At 36.8% G+C, this 27,460-nt stretch overlaps 1 protein-coding gene across 1 annotated transcript in view; it reads left to right on the forward strand.

The window, feature by feature from the left end:
• LOC108355657 (vacuolar protein-sorting-associated protein 36-like) overlaps positions 1-26,496 on the forward strand; it is a 204,337-nt gene extending 177,841 nt beyond the window's left edge. The window contains exons 4-5 of the mRNA XM_017606808.1: positions 25,423-25,833; positions 26,462-26,496. Of these exons, the coding sequence (XP_017462297.1) occupies positions 25,423-25,833; positions 26,462-26,496 (446 nt within the window). The remainder of the gene's footprint in view (positions 1-25,422; positions 25,834-26,461) is intronic.
• The last annotated feature ends 964 nt before the right edge of the window (positions 26,497-27,460 follow it).

A 27,460-nucleotide genomic window follows, 5' to 3' on the forward strand; every position in this document is an offset into this window, starting at 1 on the left:
ACCCTAGCTAAGCATCTGGTAAAAGATATTTGTCAACTGTTTATTTTTTCAACCGACTTCCAAAAAAGGAAGAGGTTATCAGTTGGTCGGAATATNAACCAAGCAATTAATAAAAAAAAATGCAGGCACGAGTGAATTTATTAAGTAAGAACATACTTTTACATAACGCACATATGTATGTTTTTGTAGAGAACCCTAGCTAAGCATCTGGTAAAAGATATTTGTCAACTGTTTATTTTTTCAACCGACTTCCAAAAAAGGAAGAGGTTATCAGTTGGTCGGAATATTTTTTTTTTGTTTTTTTTTTTTTTGTATGTATGTTACCGCATAACTTTGAACCACGTCAACCGATTTCGATAATTCTTTTTGCATCGGAAAGGTAGTGTCTCAGGTGGTCCCATACTAGTCTGGTTAAGAGGCGATCAGTGGATCATGAGCTATATACATATACTTTTTTTTATATGAGAATTGAAGTCGGTTTTTTTTGATAAATATTACTTTATTCAGTTGAATATCGACGCTTAAAGTACAAAACCGCGTATCAACAAATTGCAAAAGCGCGTATGTGTATTCTGCGTAAATTATTTTCTAGAGAGGAAAAACACTCATATTTCATAATGGTTCTCTTTTTTCTAAAGAAATCGCATTTTTGGCTAGTATATTTCAGGACTAATCGATAAAGATTGAGCCAAGAGTTTGTGTGAGCGGGATCGGAAAAAGCTGAAAAATTAACATACCTAATGCCCATGATACAAAAAAGAAGGTAGTTTCATTTAATGACATTCGTTGTTGTTGCTAACCATTTGACTTTTAATAAAATTATGACATTTCATCAAATTCATGCTACCTGATTACTAGAAGAAATATATTTTTTTAAGCAGAAGATTTTATCAGTACATTCAAAGATGTGGAATATGATGAACTAGAAAATTATGCCGGCTAAATGATTTCGCAAATGGGGTTGACGACTAGGTTTCAGAACGCATGAAGAAAGTGTAACTGCAAAACCGCGTAACTGACATTTTTTTCAAAAAATTGGATTTGCTCACACAAGCTCTTGGCTCAACACTTATCCATTCGTCCTGAAATGGGATTTCTTTGTAAAAAAGAGAACCATTTTGAAATGTGAGTGTTTTTACTCTCTTCTAAATAATTTATGCAACCTCACATACGCAGTTGTGCATTTTGTTGATACACGGTTTTGTACTTTAAACGACGATCTGTTAGCTGTTTTTGTCGGAGGGCGGTCTGTTCAAGCCGACTTCAGGTGTTTTGCATAAATTGAAAATTTGTGAAATTTAATGATGCTAAAAGCCTAATTTTTTGCAAAATCTGATGAGAAATTTAAAAGCAAACTTGAACCTAAATATAAAAAGGTTTTATTTGGGAAGAACATTCTTTAGAATTTGATTTTTAAATCGCAAGATTGCATTAAAAAAAAAAAACAGAAAAATGCGCGCGTGGTTTTTATTACAAAATGAAAAGAACCATTACGATGAAGTCTCCTTTAACAGTACCAAGTACTGATAATGGTTTTTGATTTGAAATGTTATTACATTAGTATAAATATGGGAAAGAAAATACTCCGATTTATTGTTTTAATATCATCAAAGTGGCAAGGCCGTTGATAATACTCACAAATTATGAAACTTCAAAAAATTTTATTATCCGTCAAAAGTTGTTTATTGAAACTACCTTCTTTTTTGTATCATGCCTAATGCCTATCACTGAGCACCCGAAATGTATAAATATGCGGAGATATTTTTTTTTTATTTCCAACATTTTTAATTTTAAATATTTTTCTTTCCATTTTTGTTTAAGCATAGCTCTTATTTCATAAAGCATTTAAAATTTGTTGCAAACTTGATAGACTCTCAAAACTGTCTTCAAATTTCAAACTTTTTAATCAGAGTTTTTTTTATAAATATTTCGAGTATTCAGTTTTGAAGCCCATACAATTTTAGTGCAGTAAAGTGTAACCTTGCATCTGAGACAAAAATAATTATATAGGAAGATACCTTCAAGAGCGTGCGTAAAAAGAATTTTCAAAAATCAGCGCGACTAATTACACTAAAATTTAACGGGCTATAGAACTGCATACTCTTAAACTCTGATTTGAAATATTGAAGTTTTTATAACGGTTTCTAAAATTCTATTAAACTTCCAACACAGTTAGGAACGTGAATTTAAATGATTATATTGTAACATGAACCATCCTTACAAAAAATCTACGAAAAATATTTAACGTGAAAACCATTGTGAATATTAAAAATTATATATATTCTTAATTCGATGCCGGAGAATCTATGTATTACATTTCAATACATTTAATACAATATAACGCTGAGTTATCACAAATAAGTATTCACTACATAAGTATATCACCGCTCTTCTCTATTTGTCACACGACTTAGATTTTTAGATATAAGTAACACAGCAATAACCATTATACGTAACAAATATAAATAATTTTTAAGAATAACGGTTTTAGAAAATGAAGGCATAACCGACACTTTATATTCCTAATTTTAAAGCACAGTTTACCTCAAAAAGTAAATTAATGCAAAACAAATAGCTATTAAAAATAAAATGAAGTATGTATTTTTATTTAAAAATTTTATGCATGCTTTTTGAATTACAGTATTTAAAGAAAAGGCTCTATACTATACTTCTTAGAACCAGCTCGAAACTAACCACATTTGTTCTAGCCCGTAGGTGACTCTTTTGGATCTATCTAGGAAGTGTTGTTATATGAACTGTCTCAGAGCCATCTAAGCCAGTTCTGCAGAGGGCGACAATTGTCACTTCGTAGGACATTGTCATGTTAAAAAAGACAGTTGGAAGCATTGATTTGGGATAGATGAAGAACCAGTACCGTCCCTTTTCAGGCTAGCTCAGCGCAAGTTCTGAACCAGTTTGGTTTTCTGCAGGGAGACTTCCCAGTCTTTGCGAGGCTAAGATGGAAATATTTTGGATCGCACTTTGTCACTAACTCTGAGGAGCTCTCAGGCTATGAAATTAGCCGGGTTCGCGTTATGTAATCGGCTCGCGGCGTTTCGCTGACTAGATAAATGGGTTTTCTTGTGGTATGTCCAAGTGTGTCCCTTGGGGCAACCACTATAACCCAACCCAACCTAACCGGAGCCCAAATGGCGTAAACGCCTAGGAATACTAAAAANACATTTTCATGGGTCTATCTCTTTTTGTTCTGGTACTTACAAACATCGGACCAAAGTTATAATACCATTTCATGCTCATGAAAGGTATAATTACACTAACAAATTAANACCGTCCCTTTTCAGGCTAGCTCAGCGCAAGTTCTGAACCAGTTTGGTTTTCTGCAGGGAGACTTCCCAGTCTTTGCGAGGCTAAGATGGAAATATTTTGGATCGCACTTTGTCACTAACTCTGAGGAGCTCTCAGGCTATGAAATTAGCCGGGTTCGCGTTATGTAATCGGCTCGCGGCGTTTCGCTGACTAGATAAATGGGTTTTCTTGTGGTATGTCCAAGTGTGTCCCTTGGGGCAACCACTATAACCCAACCCAACCTAACCGGAGCCCAAATGGCGTAAACGCCTAGGAATACTAAAAACTGAATGTAGTATCGCTCCTATTTTGAGATGATCTTCTGTGCTTTCTGGGCGTCGAGCACCGTCCTGCCGTCAGTATCTTGATGCATATAGTCTCCTATTGATTAAAAGATGCAGTTCCTAAAGCGCAACTTCCACTTCTGTCTGGTTTCGTACATCTCTTACCGGGATGAACTGCGAGAGATTAGGACTAAAATTTATTAAAATTTTGTTATCTTCTGAAATAAATGTTATATGTATGTACATATTGAGAGCCATGATTAAAGCCCCCAACATTGGTTTTCAAGCACAATGGATCGATTTGAACTCACTATATACTCCAAAGGTTCCCATTCGTCGTTGCACAACGTACGTTAAGAAAATTTGTGAGAACATCGTTAGACTATACAGTATTTTGGTCTTGTATTTTCGGGTAAAAGGGATCCCTATTAAACCGCAACCGCCACAATTTCAGAATATCTTCCTTAACGGTATGTAAAATAAGCATATTTTTATGTTTTATTGAGACAAAAACGAACTGCAAGCAAAAAAAATGGAAGATGCCAGATCTTTCATTAAATGTTTTAACCGACTTCAAAAAAAGAAGGAGGGTAACAATTCGTCGGAATATTTTTGTNTTATGATTAACCGAGCTATGCTTGGTTATGTGCGACCAGTTTTCTTCGTGTACATTCTTTATGTTACCGCAAAACTTTGGATCATGTCAACCGATTTCGAAAATTCTTTTTGCGTGAGAAAGGTGGTGTCTCTGATACTAATCTAGTTTAGATCCGATCATTGGATTACGAAAAGATTAACGGTACTCCTTAATTTTTATGCGAGGATTGAAATCGTTTTTTTTTTGCTTAAAAATTACTTGTTATTATTTAAAATTAATTTGAAAGACATGTGATTTTGTTCTTAGTGATAGATTTCAGGACCCTCGGGATCCGCAGTACACTTTTGAAAAACTTCGGGATGGGCGGGTTCGGGACTTTAAAATTGACTTTCATGATCGGTGGGATCGGGATTGAATATTTAGTCCAATGCCCATCTCTAAATTCTCTAATCTGAACCCTTGGTATGCCTCTTTTGGGAGAGAATATTTGTTGCATACCGTCCCAGAAATAGTTCTATTGCGCGCATCCTGGCTAGTAACATAGACGCTTCGACTCTTTTCGGAGAAACGGAAGGCTGGTAGATAAGCCTGGAAACCATTAGCAGATATATATTCCCTCGTTACAAATTTGAGTTTCGCGTTTATCCAATTGTACCTAATTGCGAAAAGATTGCCGATCAGAGCGTCGACAATTCCTGATACTTGTGAAACAGCGCATTTGAGGTAGGTTTTAAAAGTTATATAGTTACGGGTTTTTTCTATGGTGAATATAAGAAATCGTAGGATATTTATTATGATCTCAGCCAAACTCAACTAAGCTGCTTAGGAAGACTACTTTGTTGTGTTGTCCCTCCTGATCTATCAACTGAAAGTGGACGTTCGTAAAAGATCTATATCCACTAATTTATAACAGATAACTTAAGAGACACACTTATGCATTTGTTATCTAATATGTGATAGTTAGTCAAGAAGTTTGATGGTTTCATAGCTTAGGATTTTATGGAGTCCGAGTTTGTTGAGCTTCAATTGATTAGATCTCAACTCGTTCTATTTGGATAAAATGGGGCCAAAAACCTTCAATTTTTGATGGACTTGATCGTCCATCTTATCAGCCAAGATTTTTGTATCCCAGCATATCCTGCTCTCTAAATTTATTGGCATTTAAGAACAATTTTAGATTATCTTCTCAGTTGGTACCAGGGATGTTAATTTTTCGGCTTTTTTTCTATCTCGTGATTTTCGGGATGGCGTTTTCACAATCCCTGGATCACGGGATTAGTCCCGGCATTTAGATGTTCATTAATTTTCAACAACTTGAATCGAAAAAATTGCTTCTATATTGTTTGAGAAGCTCTCCTACCATCAAATAAATATTAAATAAATAGGTTTGAAACCTACCTTTTTATTTAAAGAGGCATTTTTATTTTTTCTCTCTGACCGCAGGACTTATTTTGAAGGACTGTGTAATTTCAAAGATATGATTAATTCCAAAAATTGTTAAAAAAATTCAATGCAATGTAGAATACTAATATGGGTAACAAATGCAATAGGAGATTTCTTTAGAATTTAAAATATTAAAATTTTTTGGATTCACAAGAACAAATACGTAATTTTGAAGCTGACAAAGTTAGAAGAACGAAATTCGAGGTTGTTATTGTTTATATAAGCCCTTAATATATAATTTTTTCAAAAACAAATATTGCGAAATTTCAAGGATAAAATATTAAAATGACATTTACAATATTTACCAGCCTTTCTGCACCAGAAACTTGAATCTGTTTAAATTCTATAGGATTTCCTCACTAATTTTATACCCATACTTCTTCTCTAAGCACATTTCTCTGAATTTTTTAAATCATTTTTGAATCACTGACGTCAGAGTGAAAAACTAAAAACGCAATTTTACTATATTTAGCCCGTGGTTTCGCGAATATATTGATATTCGTGTTTAAAATTTACTATCGCGCGGTGTCATATGTACAATGAGCTAGACATTTATAAAAAAATATTAATTATAAAATAAAAAACGAAATATAGCGAATACTGGTGAGTTTTTATTATTGCCTTAAGTGCAAATTACAAATCCCGAAAATCCCGGAATTACTTCGCCGGGATCCCGCGATTAACATTTCCAGTTGGTACCCATATTCATAATTCTACGAGGGGCTCTCTTTTAGAGACCCATATGATGTACATCTTGAAGACCATGTCTAGATCTTATGGAACAAAACTTCAGATCAATTTTCTTTCAGTGCACCACTTTTCCATACATAGGCGACTAATTATTCACACTGCAACTGCCACCATTGTACGGAAGCGAAAACGGTGTGCACACAAAGCAAGTCTAGGCAATTCTAAATGACATTTGACATATTCTGCTCATTACACACGCATTCAAAGAGAAAAAAAAGTTGGGTTGAAATATCAGACAATGGTAAGAACGATACGGGGCGCAACGCCGACTGGGTTTTCAAATGAACGCAGAAGTGTAAGTGTGTCTGTGTGCACACAATTGTGTGTTATTTTTTGCAAGAAATCAAGCTAATAATAAACAAAAATAACAAAACGACCGAGAACGAGAATGGTAAAAAAACAGCACGCAAATGATGAATGCGATTTCGAATAGCGCAGTGGTTAGGTGAAACAACAGAAAGAGGGGTGAGTTGGCGAAACACTGGCTTAGGCGGGTATGGAAATACGAAGGAACAAAAGCAGAGGCAGCGGGTTGCCGAAAGATGTGAAAAAAAAGGAAATTGTAACAAGAGCAGCAGAGCGCTGAGGTAAAGTAGGCAGGATAACAGGAAGGCAGTTGCGAGAGGGCTGCGATAGGCATATTAAGGTTGACATTCGTCTGCTCAGACGATCATGCCACCCTGGCGTAGCAGAGAAAAAGATACTAAGAGAGTGGGGGAGAGAGAGGGGTGCGCTGATTTTTGCGCAATTGATGAAAGAACAAAATTAGATAGCAGGCTGGTTGGTTGGTTGGCGAAAGTTCGGAACTAGTTCTGGGACTCTTCAGCGCCATGATGTTCGCTTTCTGAGCAAATTAAGTATAGCTGAGGTTTCATTAAAACTAAGCCAGCGAAAGCAACCCTTATATGCCGCAGCATACTCACCCCACCACGAGCAGGCAGACGTCTAACATTATGCGTGTGCGTCTTTGATACATCAAAGTTACAATGAGTGACATTAGAAGCACTACAGAACACAGCAGCTCATTCAACAAAGTTGACACTGTCTCAAATACAGGCAACATCGAAAAAATGCGAATGCGAATACGATTGAAGCGTTGCGTAATTATTGCGTTTGAATTGTCATTGTGCTGTCAACACCCCCCGTCGTGACACAGCGCGCAGCATGTTGCATGGTGTTGTTAATCACGTTGTACTTACATAACGCACAATAAGGGGTGGAGGGTGAACCTTGACGCAGAACGCGTGTATTGGCGATGCTGCGGTGGTCATATACGTTCGGTTTTTTTGTTTTTTTTAATGAGTCGCTTCACACAACAGGCAGCGCGCGACTGAGCTGACATTACACAGCCGCAGGCAAAGTCAGCGCAGTGAAAGTGTTGCAAAACGAACGAAAAAAGGAAATAAAAAGCAACATAAAATATGAAACCGAAAAACTGCCCTAAGCGCTTATAGCCCTCTTTCACGCTGTTGTCCTGTAATGATGTGCAAACGATGGTTCATTTTTACCCTAGTAATCTCCGCCAACTCCTGCTCTGGCACACACTCTTCAGAGAGGACGGAAGTTGGTCATTATTTTTATTTGGTATTTTTATGATGCGGTTTTTAGCACCTTCGATAATTTACGCCAACGATATGAGTTATGCGATCAAACAGCTTTACACATACATATTTATGTGCATACTCTTACAAATGAAAGCATATGTGTAAGCTGAGGCTCATATCCTATGCCACATCCTGCCCAGCGTGAATTGTTCGTGTGTTGTTAATCTTTTTTTGCTGGTTTATATTTATTTTATTTCTCTGACGCTGCGCAGCTGCTGCGATATGTCCCAAAAGGAAGGTCTGTGTTTTTTTTTTTCTATACTAATGCGTGTGTGTGTGTGCTTGCTCTCGTTATTTGTGCATTTTTCATGAACTTCTGTCAAACTTCACTTCAACGTCTCTTTGAATTGTTAACATTTAACAGACCTTAATGAGCTACTGTGACTGACAAGTTGTCTACGACAATGATACTCTATTTTTCGTCACTTTTTGGAAATTAATGATGGCACAAGAATTAGATGCGGAAACTGCTGATGTTGCAAAAGTTGAAAAAGCTGATACCAGGGGAAGTAAGTGGTATAATAAGGTCGTTTCAGAATAGTACTTCAAACCTGAGAATGGGTCATGCTTGGTTTAGCCATTGGCAAGCAAAAAAGCTTATCCTATTGAAACAGGTTCGCCTTAAAAAAAAACATCCATGAGGTTACCATCAGATACTCAACCTAAGGAATTTTTAGGTATTTAGAAAACCCAATTATAGGTTAGGTTAGGATGATCTGGCCGGCGTTGATCCGCACATAGACTAGTAGCTCCTTAGAGCCGTGTTGCATTTTAGTCGTGTTTCGGACAGTGCAGGACATCCGCAGAGAAGATGCTCCAAGGTCTCCCTGGTCACGTGATACCCATTTTTTGTTCATGAGTAGCTACCAGGATATGCCGAAGCAGGAATTTTTGCAGTTTTGCAGGTACTTAACTCATGTCATCTAGCCATGAACTGTATAATCATAATATTGTGTATTTTGTTGTACAAGTATTGGAGTGGTCTACGAATGTAGTTTGTTCGACACACATACTTGTGGCGTTCGTGGAAATCTTATCTGCAATTTCATTACCCTATATTCCCAGGTAGCGGGCTACTAAATAGATATGCAGCCTTCTGTCTGCCGTTAGCCTGTCAATGGCTTCACGGGTGCGAAGGACGCTATTGGACGAAATATTATATGAGGTGAGGCAGTTACCTCTGCCTTAATTGCCGCCTGACTGCCCCCACGTAAACCTATATACTTTGGAGTTGATTGTCGTTTTGGTATGGGCTAGCTCTTCTGCTATCCTCATTGGGCAAACCACTGCTTGGAATATGCTGCAATGGGTAGGTAAACTAACTACTCGCCTTCCGTTCAGTTCCTGCCAGTAGATCCCGGCATCCACTCCCATTAAAATATTAGGCATCCACGTCTAGGTTTCACTCCCTTACGCCACCCCTCCTCCTCAATCGTTATGCGAAACCTTCATTGCCACTTAAAGCTAGTTGCCATGTAGTCCATGCTGCCTTTGCTTCCCGTCTCAATTGAGCGGCGCGTGCTTAAAGGTTTTGAAATCGAGTCTATAATAGCCGTCAATTAACCTGCACGTTTAGCGACACAGGTTTCCGCGAACAGGTCAGAAGGCGGTAAACTGAGGATTTTTTCAAGAGCAGCCGCTTTAGTGGATCCCATCCATCCACCATCTCTATTAGTTTGGGGTATGATGACTTTTTTGCGACACTCCACCACACCAAAGCGCCATAGAGCAGTATTGGTCTGACTATCGCTGTGTAGCACCAATGTACCAGGGTATCAGCCATACCCCAAGTGACTTCCAGCATTCTTTTACATGCATAAAGGGCGTTACTCGCCTTCTTCACGCTTTCCTCAACATTGCACTTCCTCGGCAACTTACTATCTAATCCTACCACCAAATACCCTGAGTGGTCTTTAATTCACAGCTCGATGCTACTTAGCCTCGGGGTCTCCACACTGGGACCTTATACATTCTTGTGAAGAGTATAGGTATATTCTCTGTGCGTTTACCCATAGCCCACAAACCAAAGCCATAGGCCGTTTCCAAAGTCTTGAAATGCAAATTTTTAACTTTCACTTTCCAAGCAATAGGCAAATTAACAATGTAAAAGTTTGCAAGCGCTAAACAAAACAGAAAGTAAATTTTGATAGCAGTACAATATAGATGCCCTTGTCCTTCCACAGCCACGGAACCATTCAATTTCTCCAGATAAAAGCAAATGAGTTGCGAAGTGGGGTAAGATTTGCAGTGAATTGCCATGTAAATTGACCACTCCACCGTACTTTTAACGCAGCAAACAAACTTCCAACGGCAAGCATATTCACTTATAATCGTTATTTCGTTATTTTTACTTGCAATTTGGGGCAGAGAGACACCTACGCCAGCCGCTTGTTAGGCTTGTTTTGTTTGCCGCACGCGTACGTACGAATTGAGTGGGTCTCTGGAGACCGATGTTTACCGCCAAATATGAATACACGTTATTAATGCTATTGTTCCACTAGCAGTCAAGGGAGCAGCGAGTAAGCAAGCAAGCAATTGAAGCGCCTTCTTACAAGAGTGGAGGCCAATAAAGGTGGCAATTCAAATGCTCAGGTAACTTGAATGGTAATTTTTTTGATTTTTCAAGTCCAGAAGCCACTTGAAAATTTTTCGGCAGCAAATTAAGCACGAAAACTTTTTGGCTTGCAAATTTATTTTTATTGGCTGATTAGCGTATTTAAATATATATTTTTTCAGTTTTTGCTTCAAGCTATCGTGCAGTTGAGGTGAGGAGAAATTTCGCTTAGAAAGGTTTTAATGAATCAAAAGTTTTTACTTGCATACAAAGTAATGCAAATTTTGTTTAAAAATAAAATAAATATACATATGTACATATGATTGCGGGGCTTGAAACTAATTTTTCCTGAAAGTAGGGTGCCATAACACTTGGCAAGGGTAATATTGATTATCAGAAGTACAGTTATCTGTCGCTTTACAAAGTACCTTTGTGTATAAATTGGTGACAAAACATGCACAAACCAGTAAGGACAGTGTTGTCTTCGAGTATGCCAAAGTCGTCATACTTTTCATGAGCATCAGAAAATTTTACATCCGCAGGAAGCTAAATATAATTTTTATATTCACTGCATACATAGATATAGAAGTTATATAAAAAAATCATATTTGAACAATCAGGCGTTAAGCCTAAATATGTCAAAAAGCTGAGCATGTCTAAATCATTTTCACTACTGTGCATGATCGATAGGTAACCCGGTCCCGCAATTTATTGGTTTTAGCTGAGGAGTTATATCGCAAAAACTTGTATCTGAACAGTCAGTGGTATAGAATAGCTTATATAGCAGCAATCTTGACTATTGTCTCAGTAGACTTTGTATGATTATGGAAAATAGCGCACAAAATAGCTCGGTTTGGAGGTATGGAGGCTATAGGTTATAGTACCCCGATCTGTGTCATTTTCACTTTAAGCTTTCTGTTGATAATGAGTTAAAAATGAGTGGGAAATTTCACGTCCATACCTGACCAAATGGAGGAGTTATAACAGAAAATCTCATATCTGAATAATCATTTGTATGGGAGCTATATGTTAAGTAATCCGATTTACCGGGGTCGACAAATGATTTATACATTTAAAAAATAACCGCCTTACCAAAGTTTAGTCGGATATATCGTAAACTGAGGCACTAAATTGCATTAAAACAAACAGACGGCCATAGTAAAACGACTAAGCCCGACGTTTTGATCGTTTAAGTATGCATGTTCATGGGTCTATCACTTCTTTTCTGGTACTTACGAACAGCGGACCAAAGTTCTAATACCATTTCTTGCTAATGAAGGGCATAGAAAGAAAGTACAAGTGGATCGGCGATCAATTTCAGGAGTAACAAGCGTATATTTTGGCCTGCACAGATATAAGGTTGGCTATTTTTCATAAAAGTGTAAACATTTTGCTCCTTTTATCCTTCCTTCGTCAATACAGTAATACTTATGAATCGACTACGAACTCTCAGTTGGGGTGGTCTCTCGAAACAAGGAAGGGGTTAAAGTATCTTAGACCCCCTTTGCATTACTCTTGCGTTTTTGGCACAAAATTCAGCAATAACCAACTGTGACTTCTTTCTGGCTTAGTGTGTACGAAAGATGGTCAAGAGTTCTTCATAAAACCACGACTTTAGATATTGGTGGTCAGGTCACACTGTTCGGCTTAGTCATGGAAAATCTGAATATCACACATTTATTGTCAGCAGCATGGCGCCAGTTTGGATAATGATGAGGCGGGGTCATCTCAACTGTTTTTATTTTTACTACTACTACTTTTTCTAAGATCGAATTTCAAAGATATTAACCTTCATCATCCCTGAGGAGCTCTCTCGCGCTGACATCAATAGCCTTTACTCGTCGTCACGTTGGTAGTTTACCTAAACATTTGTCGCTTAATACTTTGTGGTATTACAAACAAAAATACTAATGCGGGCTTAGTGTACCGGATGTCAGAATATTCAGATTTTCCGGATAATGATTGGCATCCGCTATGGTTAGAGACCACTTACTATCACTCCTAGGACCTGGGTTCGATCTCTGGTCCGGGCAGTATCTAAAATTCGAAAAACTTTTTTCTAACAGTGGTTACCCCTCGGCAGGCAATGTTTAACATCCGAGTGTATTTCTGTCATCAAAAAAGACCCCATAAAATCCATTTGCCATTAGATGTGCAATAAGTTTTTACTTTTTCGAAAAGAGTTGCCACCTGCTAAACAATTAAGTTCAAATTATTAAATAATCAATGCCATAAGATCCGCACAGTTCGTTCGATTTTCAAAAGTGAGGTGTCTAGTTAAAGGATTATGGCTCAAGAGGTGAAGTAAAGTTAAACTTTTTCCAAAAGAGTTGCCATCTTTAAAAATTTAAATAAAACATAAACAAGTTTTTTGCAGTACTAAAATATGGGTGTCAAACGAAAAAGCGCTCAGAAATCTTTATTTAGTTTAAACATTTAAAGTTTGTTTGATGGTTTGAAGAGATTTGCCAGCTGTTAAAGATTTTAAATTCCAATTAATTATTAAGTTAAATAAACTACTAAAAGAGGGAGGACTCAATCGTTTATGGTTTTGAATGGGATTTATTTCTGAACTATATTTGGGGGAGTTGCCAGCGTAAAAAAATTAAATTCAATTTATGAATTATGTATTACAATATCGGACGGAAGATGGGTTACAGAGATTCTAGTTTGAAAATACTATCGCAGAGGATTGCCACCTGCTTGAAAAGTCTATTTTATTTAACTTATAGACAAGTCAAATGGAATATTAATATATGAGTTTTAAACCAAAGAGTTTTAATAAAACTTTAGTTTGAAAATATTTTTTGCTAGGGTTGCCATCAATTCGATTTTTATTTTGAGCGCCAAGTTTTGTAATTGTATTATCAGCCGTATCGGCGATGTCAATTGGTCCCCTCAGAGCCGCGATTTCACGCCGATCTTATGCGAACAATCTATCAGGCCCTTAAGGCGTATGTCGACAAAGGAATTTCTCGAGATAGAGCCAGAAACTGTAATAATGGTTGTTATTTCGAATAAACCCCTAATATAGCGAAAACAATTGGTTGGAGTTTATTTATTTTATATTTTTTTTATTTTTCAAGATCTTTTCTGTGAAGGAATGTACATTAAGGTATTTTTTTTAGGGTGGATTGAATTTTAAGGGTATGAAAACCCCACGCCATGTGATACCTCTCTTCGTTGAAAGGCTGGACGAATATACTTGAAACATTTGCAATATTTATTAACGTTTTTGGATAGTGTTGCCATCTGTTTTAAAAGTTATAATTCAATTTCGGCGCCTTAACGCCATGCAGGTTTACTAAATAGTTATTATTATTAATAGCTGGCATCGTTTCTTATCTTAGTAGCACCAGTGATGAAATAGGTTCCACGTCTCTGCCAAAGGACAATGCCATTTTTGAAAAGAAACCTCCATCATAAGAACCAAATTCCATAAATCTGTAATGGCTTCCTTTGAAGATAAAACTTTACAGCTATCCTTTACTTACCCTTCTATTCATTGAAAAACATTCGTAAACTGTAAAGGGCATGTTTATAATATAGTAAAGTCTGAAACGATCAACTACCAAAAGCAATTGCTTGCCGTTAAAAAAATAAAAACAAGCCATAAAGCAATTGTATGCAATGCAAAAATTTTTGCTCCCTCACGACCACGAGTTTTTAATTAATTGGCGATGTACATATGCATACCCGCGCAGCTGCTGAGTGATGTCAAGTGGCCGACTTCACAACACAGTCCCAAATTTCAGCCCAACAACATACCGGCTCTTATCGATTAACTGTCAATTTGATACCAAAGCCAATGCTGCATGCTGCCGCCTAAATCAACCAAGAGTCAATCGCCTACGCAACGCATATTGATGAATCACTAGAAAACCATGGTTCACATTCAAAAGTAATCGCCGAAAAAATCGGCGCTAATTCCCAAAGATAAAAAGAAAAAAAGGCGATATGAAAAAATCTCATCGGCAAGCTCTTATGGCGCACTGCATTGGTTAGCACATTTTTGGCACAGCGCTGTATCGCTCCTCACCCACCCGTTTTTTTTTTTTGTTTTTTTGGACTACCGCCTGACACTTATGACGGATTTTATTGACAATTGGGACAGTGGAACGCAGCGTTGTTGTCTAGTCTCGTTCGCTTATATTTAAGCCGGCATTGTTTTGCTTCTGTTGACAGCAGAAAGTTCCTCTTCTTCCCTCGTTATCTCTTTCACTTTCCTGTCAAATTGGATGTCGTTTTGCGGTTAAATGAGTAAATCGAAAAAATTCATTTTGCAATGCAATAAATGAGATTTGTGTTGCATCGTTATATGGTTTTCTATGCCGCTTTTCAACTGCAATAAAGTGGAAAGTCGTCGACAAAGGATTATGTTGCGGAGCGAACAATGCCGAAGTTATTGATCCCTGACCAAACATTTTGAGTGCTGTAGTGTTGTTGTTGTTGTTGTGCTACTACAGGATTTGTTCGTTATTATTTTTGTTGTTGCTGTTGAGTTATAATTGAAGCGGCTTTAATGGCACGTTTGCCGATTAAGTGGAGGTGGCCAATCCGTTTGTGTAATTCCAATTAGAGTTCGATTGGATTGCAAAGCGGGTAAAAGGAATGCGGATCAAAACAATGTATGTATATTGAGGAAGCTGTACACAGCAATGAAAATGCGGCGCTAACGGCTCCATTAGCTTGTTGCTTAAGCTAGCTGTGAATTTCAAGCGCCCACTGTGCTCCGGAAATCGAGGTAGCATATTTTTAGGCAGACAATTTTTTTAAGTGCAATTATGAACTGTAGACTGCGTATGTTTATGCAGAAAACGAGGCCTAGAAATATGCACCACTTAACTATGGTTTAAAAAAAAATTTTGTGTAATTGGTACATATTTTTAGCCTTCATTTTCTGCATAAAAATCCGCAGTCTAAAAATCTGGTACTAACGAATTAGGACTTGAAGCTACTGCTTTCGTTATACCGATCCGAGGGCTGTTCATAGAACTTTCGCGGGAGGATTTGAATTTCCTTCAGTTGCATGGCGAAGTTGCAGTGGACATCATTTTGGCTGTGGGTCACCAAAAAGATGTAATGCCTTCTTTTTCTGTGTGCGGCCTTAAGTTGTTTTCTCTTTAACTACATTTCCGAAATTTTGTCTTCCCTTAACTAAAAGTTTTTCTTTCACAAATCCGTCTATTCACCTCAAACTTTAATTAAACTTGCAACCCTTCTGCATATGGCATCAATGGCCATAGCAGCAGATCCATTAAACATAGAAACCCAATAAACTTTATTCAATCGAACACCTTTCTCTACTTTTCCATTGATGATGAACGGCGAAGGCGCAAAAGAATAAAAGCCGCTGACATAAAAAACATCAGTGGTGAATCAACCAACTTTGCACCAAACGACTAATGACAGCTCGGATTACGCAGCCACCCGTCGTTGTTGAGCCGCTGAGGTGCTTCAACAGATTGAGCGCTTCCATGAAATGAAGACCAACCAGCAGCAAAAACAAAAGAGCTGACAAAAGTAAAATGAAATGACATAAAAAGAAAAAATAAGAACAAATATGTATAGCTGGAGTTGGAGTTCGAGGTATACTATGTAGCTGAAGATTTGTTAAGGGAGTCAGCGTTGATAGCAAATTGCGCATTAGCATGATACTTGAACAGATGTCCTTGCATTTGAAATTCACAAAACTAAAAGCATTCAATGACTAATACGATGGTGTGGCAGCGCGGCAAATGGCAATAGATGGAATAGAAATTGTGCTAAGACAAGCAAGCGCAACCAGCAACTAGTAAACGGCAGCCATAAGTATGCAGAAAAGTCTAGTGGCTAGGAAGTGAGTAGTAAGTGATGGTGACAGCAGCCAAATTCTCGACCGGATTCTAAGCAAGGCAAGTACGGGGTGGTGGACAAGGCGAACAAAGGTACGAGGCTGAACCAATAAGTCATTGAGAATCAGGACAATTAAAAATTAGTAGTGGAAAATGTGCATACAATTTTGAGATCATTTCTCAAACGCCTAATTTTTGCGCGTAAACAAACCAAAATAAATAAAAATTTTACTACTTTTTGTGTTACGAAACTCATGAGCATTCCTCGTCCCGCAACCAGTTATAGCACTGCTGGTGGACAAAATACATGTTCCCTTCAATTTCTCAACATCTATCTAGATTTTTGCTCTCACTGAGCAGATGGAATTACGACAGCTTGTTGTAATGCTGACTGGTCCCTAAACGTGGTACAAATACCTGACTGTGATAGGCGTACATGACAACTCCATTTGCCCACCCTATCTTGAATAGGATGAGACGGTATAAACAAATTTTTGTGCTACTGCCAGAAAGTAAGAAGGCAGACCAGCAGAGGAGGTACTTCCACTCCACTTTCACCATAATGGAAGTGCTTCCTGCAAGCTCTTACTAAGGGAACACTTCTTTGTAGAAGCGGGCACCAGATAGGAAACTGAAAACTGCAATTCAATTTCACTGGCCATTGGCCTGATAGGAGGGCATGTGCCCCGGGGTCAGTCAAAATTGTCCTGCACTATCCAGGCGCAACTGCTTGGTTTGGAATACGGCAGTTGATAATGTTCGACACTCAACGAATTTGGTTAAGGATTAGAAGTTTTGGATCCATGTGTTATCACAATGGGCGTTGACTGGGCCAAAGTGTGCTGGCGTTCGCTAAGTCTGACAACCACCTCTACCTAACTTAACCTAACCATGCCTTAACTTGCGGTCCGTGGAGAATGCCGGGGTGAAAATTCTTCCAGCCAGGGATATACTTAGGTGAAAAAGTTTCCATGTTTCATTCGTAGCAAATAAGGTAAGAAAATGCCTCTCTCTAGGCTGGCCGACCGGATGTCACTTCTTTGCCTGCGACGTCTACGGCTTTGATATCTCCACTGAATGGAGTGCTAGAATCGGTATAATCCGGAAAACCTTTCTGACGCCGATAAGGACAGATCTCCCTAGAGTTGCAGTCTCTTAAATTCCTTATAACTCCCTAGTAAGTTTGGTGGACTTGTTGGCCATTGACGGTGATAGTTTTTTGGAACGAAGGGTCGGGAAGATTTTCAACCAACTTAACAATTAGCAAGAATCATCGATTTTCACCTACCGTACTGTGCGCTTGGCCTTCGCCTTGCTATACTTGGACTAGAACACGATACTTGTAGCCCACCGCGGTCGGTTGTGTAAATTTGGTGGACTTGCCTAATAGCTTCCTAAACTCAGCGGATTAGATTTAAGATCAAATCCGCTGCGACTGTTTCCGCCTATGGAAAGTTTCATCAAGCTCTTCGGAGACTGTGTGAAAAAAATACATAGCCGGTAACCTGTTATTGTAAACTCGCCGGCGTTATTGATCAACCCTCGTAAGAGGTATGCAGCTACAGTAAGTAAGGCGCACAGGCAGGACTGTGCGCATGTTTTGGTCGCGGACTGGCTATATTGTCACCCTCAACGCTGCCGTAGCCGAGAAGTGGTATTGGTGCAGGTTGCGGTATTGGTGATGGTGGTGCCGTTGAAAAGAAGAAGCTGCTTGTAGTGTCTGGCTGCCGCAAGTAACATTAGATGCCGAAGCTATCGGAATAAGCAAGCCCGAATAAATGCAAGGAATATGCAGCAATCAGCATACAGCAACCACTGCCATATCCAACCAACTAACTACAGCTGAGTGATAGACCGTCTGGCTGTCAGACTGACTCACTAACTGACTGTTAAGCGGATTCGTAGCATACGAAATTTCGTAGTATTTGAACTTTTATGCAGATTTAGAAGATGCAAGGCCAATGACAATGGTAGTTAGAAGCTAGGGCAGTGGAAGAGCCAGAAGGAAAAAGGGTCAGGAGCGCGCGCTCGCGGAGCAACAGCAGGTGAAGTGGCAAATTTGCCTGGATTTAACACTTTCTGTAGAAACTAGTGCTGCTTGTTCTCCGTCTTTTTTTTGGATTTTTGTCTTGTTTACTGTGTTTGTTCTGCAACTAGCGTATCAGCAGCTGGTCATATTTTGTTTCGTATTCAAATCAGCGGCAAAGCTAGCTACGCGTGCGTATTCAATTTGCAATACTTTTAATTTTCGTCAACACAATGCGCTCTAATACGAACACTTTGCCGGGAATTCGGTGTGTAATTGTATGTGCGTTCGTATATCCCCGACAGCACAAAAGCCACTCGCCGCATATCGATTACAATCGGGCACGTTTGCAATTTTTGCGGTGACTTTTTTAATGAAATTTCATTGAATGATGAAAAGACCGCGCGTACAATAGATCTGAAGCAAAAAAATCACAGAAATGGGTTGCCACAAATATAGAACGCGTGCGAAGGGTTGAACTGCATGGCTGAAGTGGGTCGCTTATGGAGTGATACACATAAGTAAACATTTGTTGGTATATAAAATTTGTAATGAAAATTTGTCATCAGCTTAAAGTGACAACAGCAGCAGCAGTAGCAACAAAATTCCCACATTCAACGCAAGTGGCATGCAGCGTGTTGCAAGGCACCCATATCCATGCACATACAAAGCATTCGCTTCCATTCCATTCATATTGTCAAACATGTCAAACCAATCGCAAATATTTGGTCGCATTAATTCATCACAATTGCAATCAGTCAAGCCGATCGATTGGCACACACATAGGACATACATATGTACAAGGACAACAAATGAATGCAAGCCATCACACGCACCCATACAAATATACATATACTACCTTGCATTTACTAGGACTCACCCTTCGTAAAACTGCCTGCACATTGCGGTTTTTTCTCAATGCTCGACGCAAATTAAGTCAAGTTGAAAGATAAATTACCGGCTGCTGCTACCACATTTCAGTTGCAACATTCCCAATGACATGTATTGTACATAGTAAAATTAATTCTAGCAAACAAAAAGTACTTTAAGGATGATCAAAAAAAAAAAAAATCTCAAATCATCAACATAACAAAAAGAGCGCGCAAAACAATGAATAAAAAACGGCATTGCGTTTGTTCGCAAACAATGCGTATAAATTACTTGCACATACGCACTGATTGTGCGTAGTCGAGTGTAATGACGCCATGTCTACCGGCTTGGTGGCTTTATTTCGCTGAGATTGATTTATTTATTTGCATTTGTGTGGCAAACAAATTGCGTTTGCAATAGTGTCAACATATTTTTGGAACATCCTTCTAATAAATGCTCGCAAATTTCAGCTATTTTTCAAAAGCTTGGAAGTGCAACACGTCGCACGTAGGTTAAGTCGCAGATGGATGCACATATGTAGGGCCAGAAGGCATTCAAAAACGGCCAAAAGTCAACTTTAGAATTTTAATTTTTTTTATGCTAATAGCCAAATTGTACAGTATTTAAGGGAACTAATTGTAAAATATTATAGCAATTGAACCTATACCGAGGTCACAATTTCATTTTGTTTTAAAGAGTTGCATTTGAAATTTATCTTCAAGTCCGGTGGATAGTAAAATTGAATTTTTTCCAGAAAATAATAAATATTTTCCTTTTGTCTTTTGTTTCTTATCAATAAGGTTCAGTAAAATTAAAAAATTAGTAAAACAGAATTAAAAATAGCCTTTGCTTAAAAGAATTAGACATTGTTTATTGATTCCAGCGTTCGTATTTATGATTTGTGGTTGCTGACGTCTGAGGTCCGTTTGACAAGCACATGAAAAAAATGTCAAAAAAATCACAAATCTCGCCTTTTACTCAAAAATTCGAGTAAATTGTAAAAAAATGGCAAAAAATCACAAATTTCGCAATTTACTTGAAATTTTGAAGGTACACGAGTCAAACGGACCACAGATTCGGATTTATTTAGGTTGAAATACATACCGATAGGTGGGTCTGGTTAAAAAAATACACCACTTTTTTGTTTGCGTGCCAGTGAAATTAATTTTAAATTTTTAGCCTTCCGAGTTGCTGATGATGAGACAAGTTCCGAGATGATGAGGATGAATGCAACATAACTGATGATTCATCCACACTTTATTTTTATGTCTTATTTTAAAACTGAATTTTAAAAGTGTTCTTATTTTTCTGAGAGAAGCAATGAATCCCCTTAATTTAATAAAAAAAAATAAAAATATTAAAACAACAATTTAGTAAAGAAAAAGAAAAACAAAAAAAAAAAATACAAAGGCGATTTTTTAGCTGATCTAAGATTAACAGGGCAATTCTGGCAACTGTTTTTCATCTCCACACAGTCTTTCGAAAGACAAACGACTTTCGTAAGATAGTTTGCTATTCTGGCAACTAACTTAGAAGCTCTCTACTGTCTTTCGAATGACTAATTGCAAGATTTGCTAACGAGGAGGTCTTAGTGTTATGCTGTTCGCCATTTAAGTTTTTTTTTCAAATTAAATTAAATTAAAAAAAAACATATAAATTTTTCTTTTAAAAATAATCAAGCGTAATAAATAAAAGAGATTTAAATTAAAAAATAAAAAGAAAGCAAAAATAAATTATTAAATGGCTTTAAAAATTAAATGAAATTCAAATAATTTATTTTTTAGCTAACTAAAAATAAAACAAAAATTTAACTAAAAAAAAGAAAAAGATTTTTGGCATTTATAGAGTCTTATGACATTTCGACTTAGGTAGTCCGTCAAAATTGTATTGGTTGTTATATAAATAGTTTGTTGGCCTCCTCCAACTTCTAGTAGACTAATCTGATGGCCAGTATGATTGTTTTCTCTCAGGCGGGAAAAAATGATACTAAACTAAATGCCACGAGTTATGTATGTAAACCAAATTACATTTAGCCCAACATTTTTTCTTTCACAATCAAGGTTTTCCCTTAAATAAATTTCATAAAATTCTCTCATTGTCGCCTGCTTTGTATTTGTCCACAAATGTAATTGAATGCTTGCAATAATGTTTATTCGGCCGCTGCTCATATGAGTATTCAATGCAAATTACGCCATTTACGTAAATTTTATTACCATCATTTTTCGACGCCCATTTTGCTTTACTTTCTCATACATATACATTAGACTGCATCGCCAAAAAAAGTTGCGGTTTTTCCACCGGGATTACAAAATTTATTATATTCTAAGACGTCCACCAAACTATTTCGGAAAAATATTAAGATCTAAGCGAGCTGGACCGATTTGAAAATACCTCCAAAAATTAAGTTTTTTATGAATAAAAATAGTTTCTTAAAGAACTTTTTGAAAAAAGTCCCCTCAGATCACAAATTGGATTAAGCTTTAAAAATCTGCATACAAATATTTAAAAATCTTTTCAACGGAATCGTAAGAATGAGATTTTTGATGCTGTCTTTTTTTTTACTTTTTTCAAAGATTGGTTTACGAAAAACTTGAATAACTGGCCCAAAAAGGTTCTGATTTAAACTTATGGGATCTCAGTAGGAAGGTATTTTCTCACTGTTTTTATTTCTGGCCAAAAACACGTCATTCGTGTCCCATCTTGTTTTTTCGAATACCAACTCATCTTAATTCAACTTTGAATGACGTTCGTTCATCGTACCTTTCTCTTCCATCCTTTGAATGACTTTATTAGCAAAGAAATAAAAAGGGTGAGAAAATACCTTTCCAATGACACCTCTTAAGTCTAAATCGGAAGAGTTTAGGTTCAGTTATACAAGTTTTTCCTATACCAATCTTTGAAAAAAGTTAAAAAACAGCATCAAAAATCTCATCTTTATGATTCCGTTCAAAATTTTTTTTTAATTTTTTTTTTAAATATTTTTATGCAAATATTTTAAGCTTAAATTGTTTTATCATATGAGGGGATTTTTTCAAAAAAAAAAAATCTTTAAGAAACTATTTTTATTCATAAAAAACTCGATTTTTGGAGGTATTTTCAAATCGGTCCAGCTCACTTAAATCTTAATATTTTTTCGAAATATTTTGGTGGACGTCTTAGAATATAATAGATTTTATAATTCCAATGAAAAAATAGTACCGATTTTTTTTTGTATGGGGAGTGATGCAGTCTAATATACATACAGGGCGTAAAGCCAATACTTTTCAACCAAATTTGCAAGCAAATGCTTTATAATATTTGCACTAACAAAATTCCAAGATAAATTTGTGAAAGTAGCCAACGAAAGCCCAGAGAAATGCGAACTGGTCACACATGGCGTTAAATGCGCCTGGGGATATGCTTCTGCTATTGGCTAAATGTATGCTAATCTCGTTGTCGTAGAATGTTTTTGTTATACGCTGTTGTGGTATTTGTTTATGTGTGTGTGTGTGTGCCTTTCGTATGGCGCTAAGGGATTTTCAATTTCCGCACTAAATCAGCCAATTTTTGAAATGTATATTTCTTCTTATTTTTTTTTTTGAAAGCACACACTTTTTGCCTGCTACTTTACACATTTTTTGACCTTCTTTAGGCAGCTCACACACACATGCTGCTTGTTTGTTGTGCCTTTTATGTCGTCCTTTGTTAATACATATGTGTAGTCTGTGTGCTACAACTTATTTAATAGCTTCCTTTGCTGCAAAACAATTCTCTTTTCACCCTTTTTTATATGCCCCCAGGCTATTTATTTGTCACTTTTGTCTATATTTGGCAACTTTTTTCTCAGCTTTCTCGGTTTATGTTCCTTTGTGTGCCTTTTCGTTGTATTTGCTTGCATTTATGCGCCATTGTCAGTCACAATTTCAAGCCATTATCTACGCTAAACGACCTCTCGCCTCAATAAGCAATCACTGTGATTGAAGTTCGTAACCCATTGCTCACCCTTTTCGCCGGTTTCTTTAAAAATACTTATTTACATCTATACATACATATATGCCTTTTTCGTTATAAAGTAATAAAAATGCATACAACGGCATGCGATATTATCGAAAGTAAATGTGTGTTAAACAAAAAAAACAAATACTGTGCAGAAAAGAATATGTCTTGTAGATTTTTATCCACGTCACGCATACAGGTGCGTATTTTTCAGTAAACTTCGCGAAAATTTTCGTAAGTGGATTTGCAGTAGCTTTTGTAGTGTTTTCAGGAGCTAAATAGGATAACTGAAGAAATTTGAGGCCATTTCTTTAAATTTAAATAAATTAAAAATTGTTTAAATTTTCTTGATCAAATTCTGCTTTGCTTCTGCTGAAAAACAACAAAGCTGCTGGAGCTGACAGCCTGCCAGCTGAGCTATTCAAGTATGTAGCTCAAAAGAGAACTATTTGAAATATGATTGTTTTCACTCTCTATGCAACCTCACAAAAGCGGTTTTGCATTATCTTGATAAGCGGTTTTGTACTTTAAACGACGATATGTTGATAGTCCTGGGGGCATTTAAAGTTTTCCATTAAAACAAAAAATAAAGCGATGAGTTAACAAAATGCATGAAATTATAATTAGATTCCATATTTAGGCGATTATTAACAGCCTCCTTTTCAAACATTTTTTTTTTTACTTACTAAGCTAATTAAATTGAGCTTTCAAAATTCACCACCAAACTTTTTTCTAAGAATCGGAAACACCTTTTTCAGTTAAGTCAGCATACAAACCGCAAATCATGTTAGAATCATTCAACGTGTTACCCCTACATGCCTGCTTATGCACTGAGCCAGCTAAGCTATGTAATTCGTTCGCTCATGCCTGCTTATATACATATATCTCTAGCTAACACCGCCTTTTGGTCTGTTTGTGGCAACTTAACGTAACTTACGGCTCTCACTTAAAAATTCTGTTAACAGCCGAAACTTAACGTAACTCAATGCCACATCGAAATCTGTTTCATTTTGATTCTCTAAGTTCTACGTTCCGTTAAGTTAAGTTAAGTTAAGTTCCCATAATCAAGCTTTGACTGTCACCTTCGTTGGCTAAAGAAAGTAGTCAGCATTTACCGCGCTTGCGTGAGAGTGCGTTAAATATTTTCTGCTTAGCGGCAAATTAAAAATGCAAACAATGTGTTAATGCTTCACGCCCAACATGACCGCTAACATAACTTCACATATGTACATATTTCCATACATGGCCACATTTGAGCACATACTCATTCATATGCATAACTTTGCATATCTAACTTCTCCAACTCCAACTCGAACATAAACTTTTGTCTATCGCATCAGCATAATTAATATGCAAAAACAACAAAAAAGGCACCCAAATGCTGTTAACTAACATACCACATACATATCTAACTACTATATTTATAATTTTTTTGCTGACATGTTAAGTGTGTGAGTTTTAATGCATAAAAAAAGCAGCTGTAGGTCGGTGTTGATGTTGGCACAAAAACTTCTGGCACGGCGTTGATGAGTTGATTGTTGGTTGGGCGACTTTGCAAGGCAGATTTGCATGATTTTACTTTTGTGCTGCGCTCTATCTCTGCTTCACTTCGGTTTGTTTGTCCAAAAAGGATACATTTACAGCTTTATTTTAGCAGCTTCCACACATCGTCATTTCCGTATAACCCTCTTTTATTTTATTTCATTATGAATATCCACATAAAATTTAGCAGAATTCATTCATTCGCTCGTTAGTTCATTCAGTAGGTGATTTCGCTCATACACATAAACATTCATGTGACACATTAGAGAATGAGTGTTGAGAGATTAACATTTAAATATTTTTTTTTTTACCACCCTAATATAAAGTGTACTAAAAAGGAACAAAATTGGCTGCTAACCACTTTCGAAACTTAAAGGGGCCCGCTATAGATAGGAAACCATATATATACGTACCGACATATGTAATGCCTGCATCTATGTTAATACATTAGAGCGGGTCGTTCGAAAGGTTGTAAGCGAGAATTTTTTTGTAAAAATTCTGCCGCTTTTATTTTGCAATTTAAAGAGAAAGTAATTGCCCCTTGGGTGTATTTTTGATAAAATATTCACAAAAACAGATACTCACAGAAGCAAATTAAACTCCTTTCATTTTTTTCATTTTTTTTCTCTTTTGTAGGTAAATCGCGTCATTTCACGGTGAATGGTTTTAATACGCATGCACAACAGCAACAACAACAACAACAATTATCGCAACAGCAAAACCAAAGTGACGTGCGTAATATTTACAATAATCCTTATACGCCACCGCCAGCACCAACTTCCGCACCTACCCAACAACAACAACAACAAACACATCGCTTGCAGCAACAACAACAACAATTGTTGTACAAGTCTATCGCCAGCGGTGTTGTTGGTGGTGTTGGAAATAGTGGCGCCAATCAGTACGATTACCCACCAGCAGCTTCGAGTGAACTTCAACTACAGCAACAACAACAGCTACAGCAGCAACAATTTCAACTACAACAGCAACAACAACAACAACTAAGTAACGTCTTGGAAGCAGACACTTTCACCAGCCATAATAAAGGTAGGAACGGAATGTTTTGGCTTTATAACTAAACAAATATAAAATCCTTGCTTGGAAAAAACATATGAGCGATTCCAGCGTCACGGTTGGGATATTTGAACTGAAAAAATTGTTCTTTCTTGTTTAAATTTAAGTATAAGGTACTGAACAATTTGATAAAGCTACACCTAATTGACTATTTTATTTATGAGTTATTACAAAATACGCAAAAAATGCTAGCTTACTTTTATGCGGAAAAATTCTGAGTTATTTCTTTATTATGAATCGCAAATTATTTGACAGTACTTTCAACACATCATACTTTAAACCTACTAAAGAAATTTACTTATAACTTGATTTTAAAACATGAACCGAAAAGTCCTAAATTCTCAACAAAGTGCTTGAAGTTTTACAACACCAAAAAAAAGAGGCCCAAAAAAATCTAAAAGTCCAAAAAATGTCCGAAGAATTCAGGAAAGTCTCAAAACTTTCTTAGCTGAAGGTAATTCAAACAAAACTCAGGAGGTGCTTTCAGTAAAAATATTAGCGAAAATTATAAGGGTGGTAATCAAAAAGAAGCGGATAAAAATAATGTTATTAGGTTAGAGAAGTTTAAAATTCTTCAAAATTTTTTTTCTACATAATTCAGTAGATCAAAGTATTGAACCGTTAATGGACACGTAAAAAAAGAAGAAGAATTCTGAAAAAATACCGTAACTACTCTGAGAAGTTCCAGAAGTTTCTAGGAATCAATAAAAGATCCCGAAAGTCTCAGCCAATTAGATATGCTCCAAAATACTTTGACGAATTCCGAACCTCCTTTGACGGCAAACCTCCAAAAAGTGCCCGAAAAATTCGAACAGTCTCAAAAAGACGGAGTTGCTTAAAAATCACAAAAACATCCAGAGTATCCCGGCAAGTCCCGAAATTAAAAACGAAGATATATATAAATGTGAAGGTCCGAATAAATTCCCAACAAACCCAAAAAATTTCGAAAACTTCGAAAAAATTAGAAATGTTCCAAAATATTTTGACGAACTCCGAAAGATTCGGAAAATTCTAAAATACTCAGAAGAGTTGCGAAAAATGCTCGAAAAGCTGCGAAAGGTCCCAACAGGTTTTGCGAAGTTCGGCAAGGTAAAAAAAATTGGAATATTCCCAAAACATTTCCGATGAGTTCTCAGAAAAGTCCGAAAATTTCCCAATGTCTCGCAAAAATCACTAAAGAAACCAAAATAAAACTCTCCCCAAGTAAAAAAAAAAACTATAAAACTGGGGAAAAAATTTAATTTACATACCTAAATGCTAAGAAGAGATACAAAAATAAGTAAGTAAGTACTTTGTTGAAAAAATGCTCTATAATGAGGAAAGATTTAATTTGTTTTCTTTTTTTTTTTTTTTGAAAAGCTATGCGACCAAATTGTCTGCTGCTTTTTAGACTTGATAATCTAAAAAAATAGACAGTCTGTGGTAAATAAACAACTAGCAATCAGCACCTTCTAACTGCAAAATGAGATTGAAATATGCGCTACTTTGATAAAAAATTAAATTAGACTCTAAATCATAACGTAATTAAATGGAAAGGATAGCAGGAGTGCTCAGATTAAAAACATTCTCTCCTTAGAAAATAGTCCGACGCCATAATTTG

Source organism: Rhagoletis zephyria, unplaced genomic scaffold (genome assembly GCF_001687245.7).
Source record: "Rhagoletis zephyria isolate East Lansing unplaced genomic scaffold, Rhagoletis_zephyria_1.1 Rzeph_scaffold_00167, whole genome shotgun sequence".
Classification (NCBI taxonomy): domain Eukaryota; kingdom Metazoa; phylum Arthropoda; class Insecta; order Diptera; family Tephritidae; genus Rhagoletis; species Rhagoletis zephyria.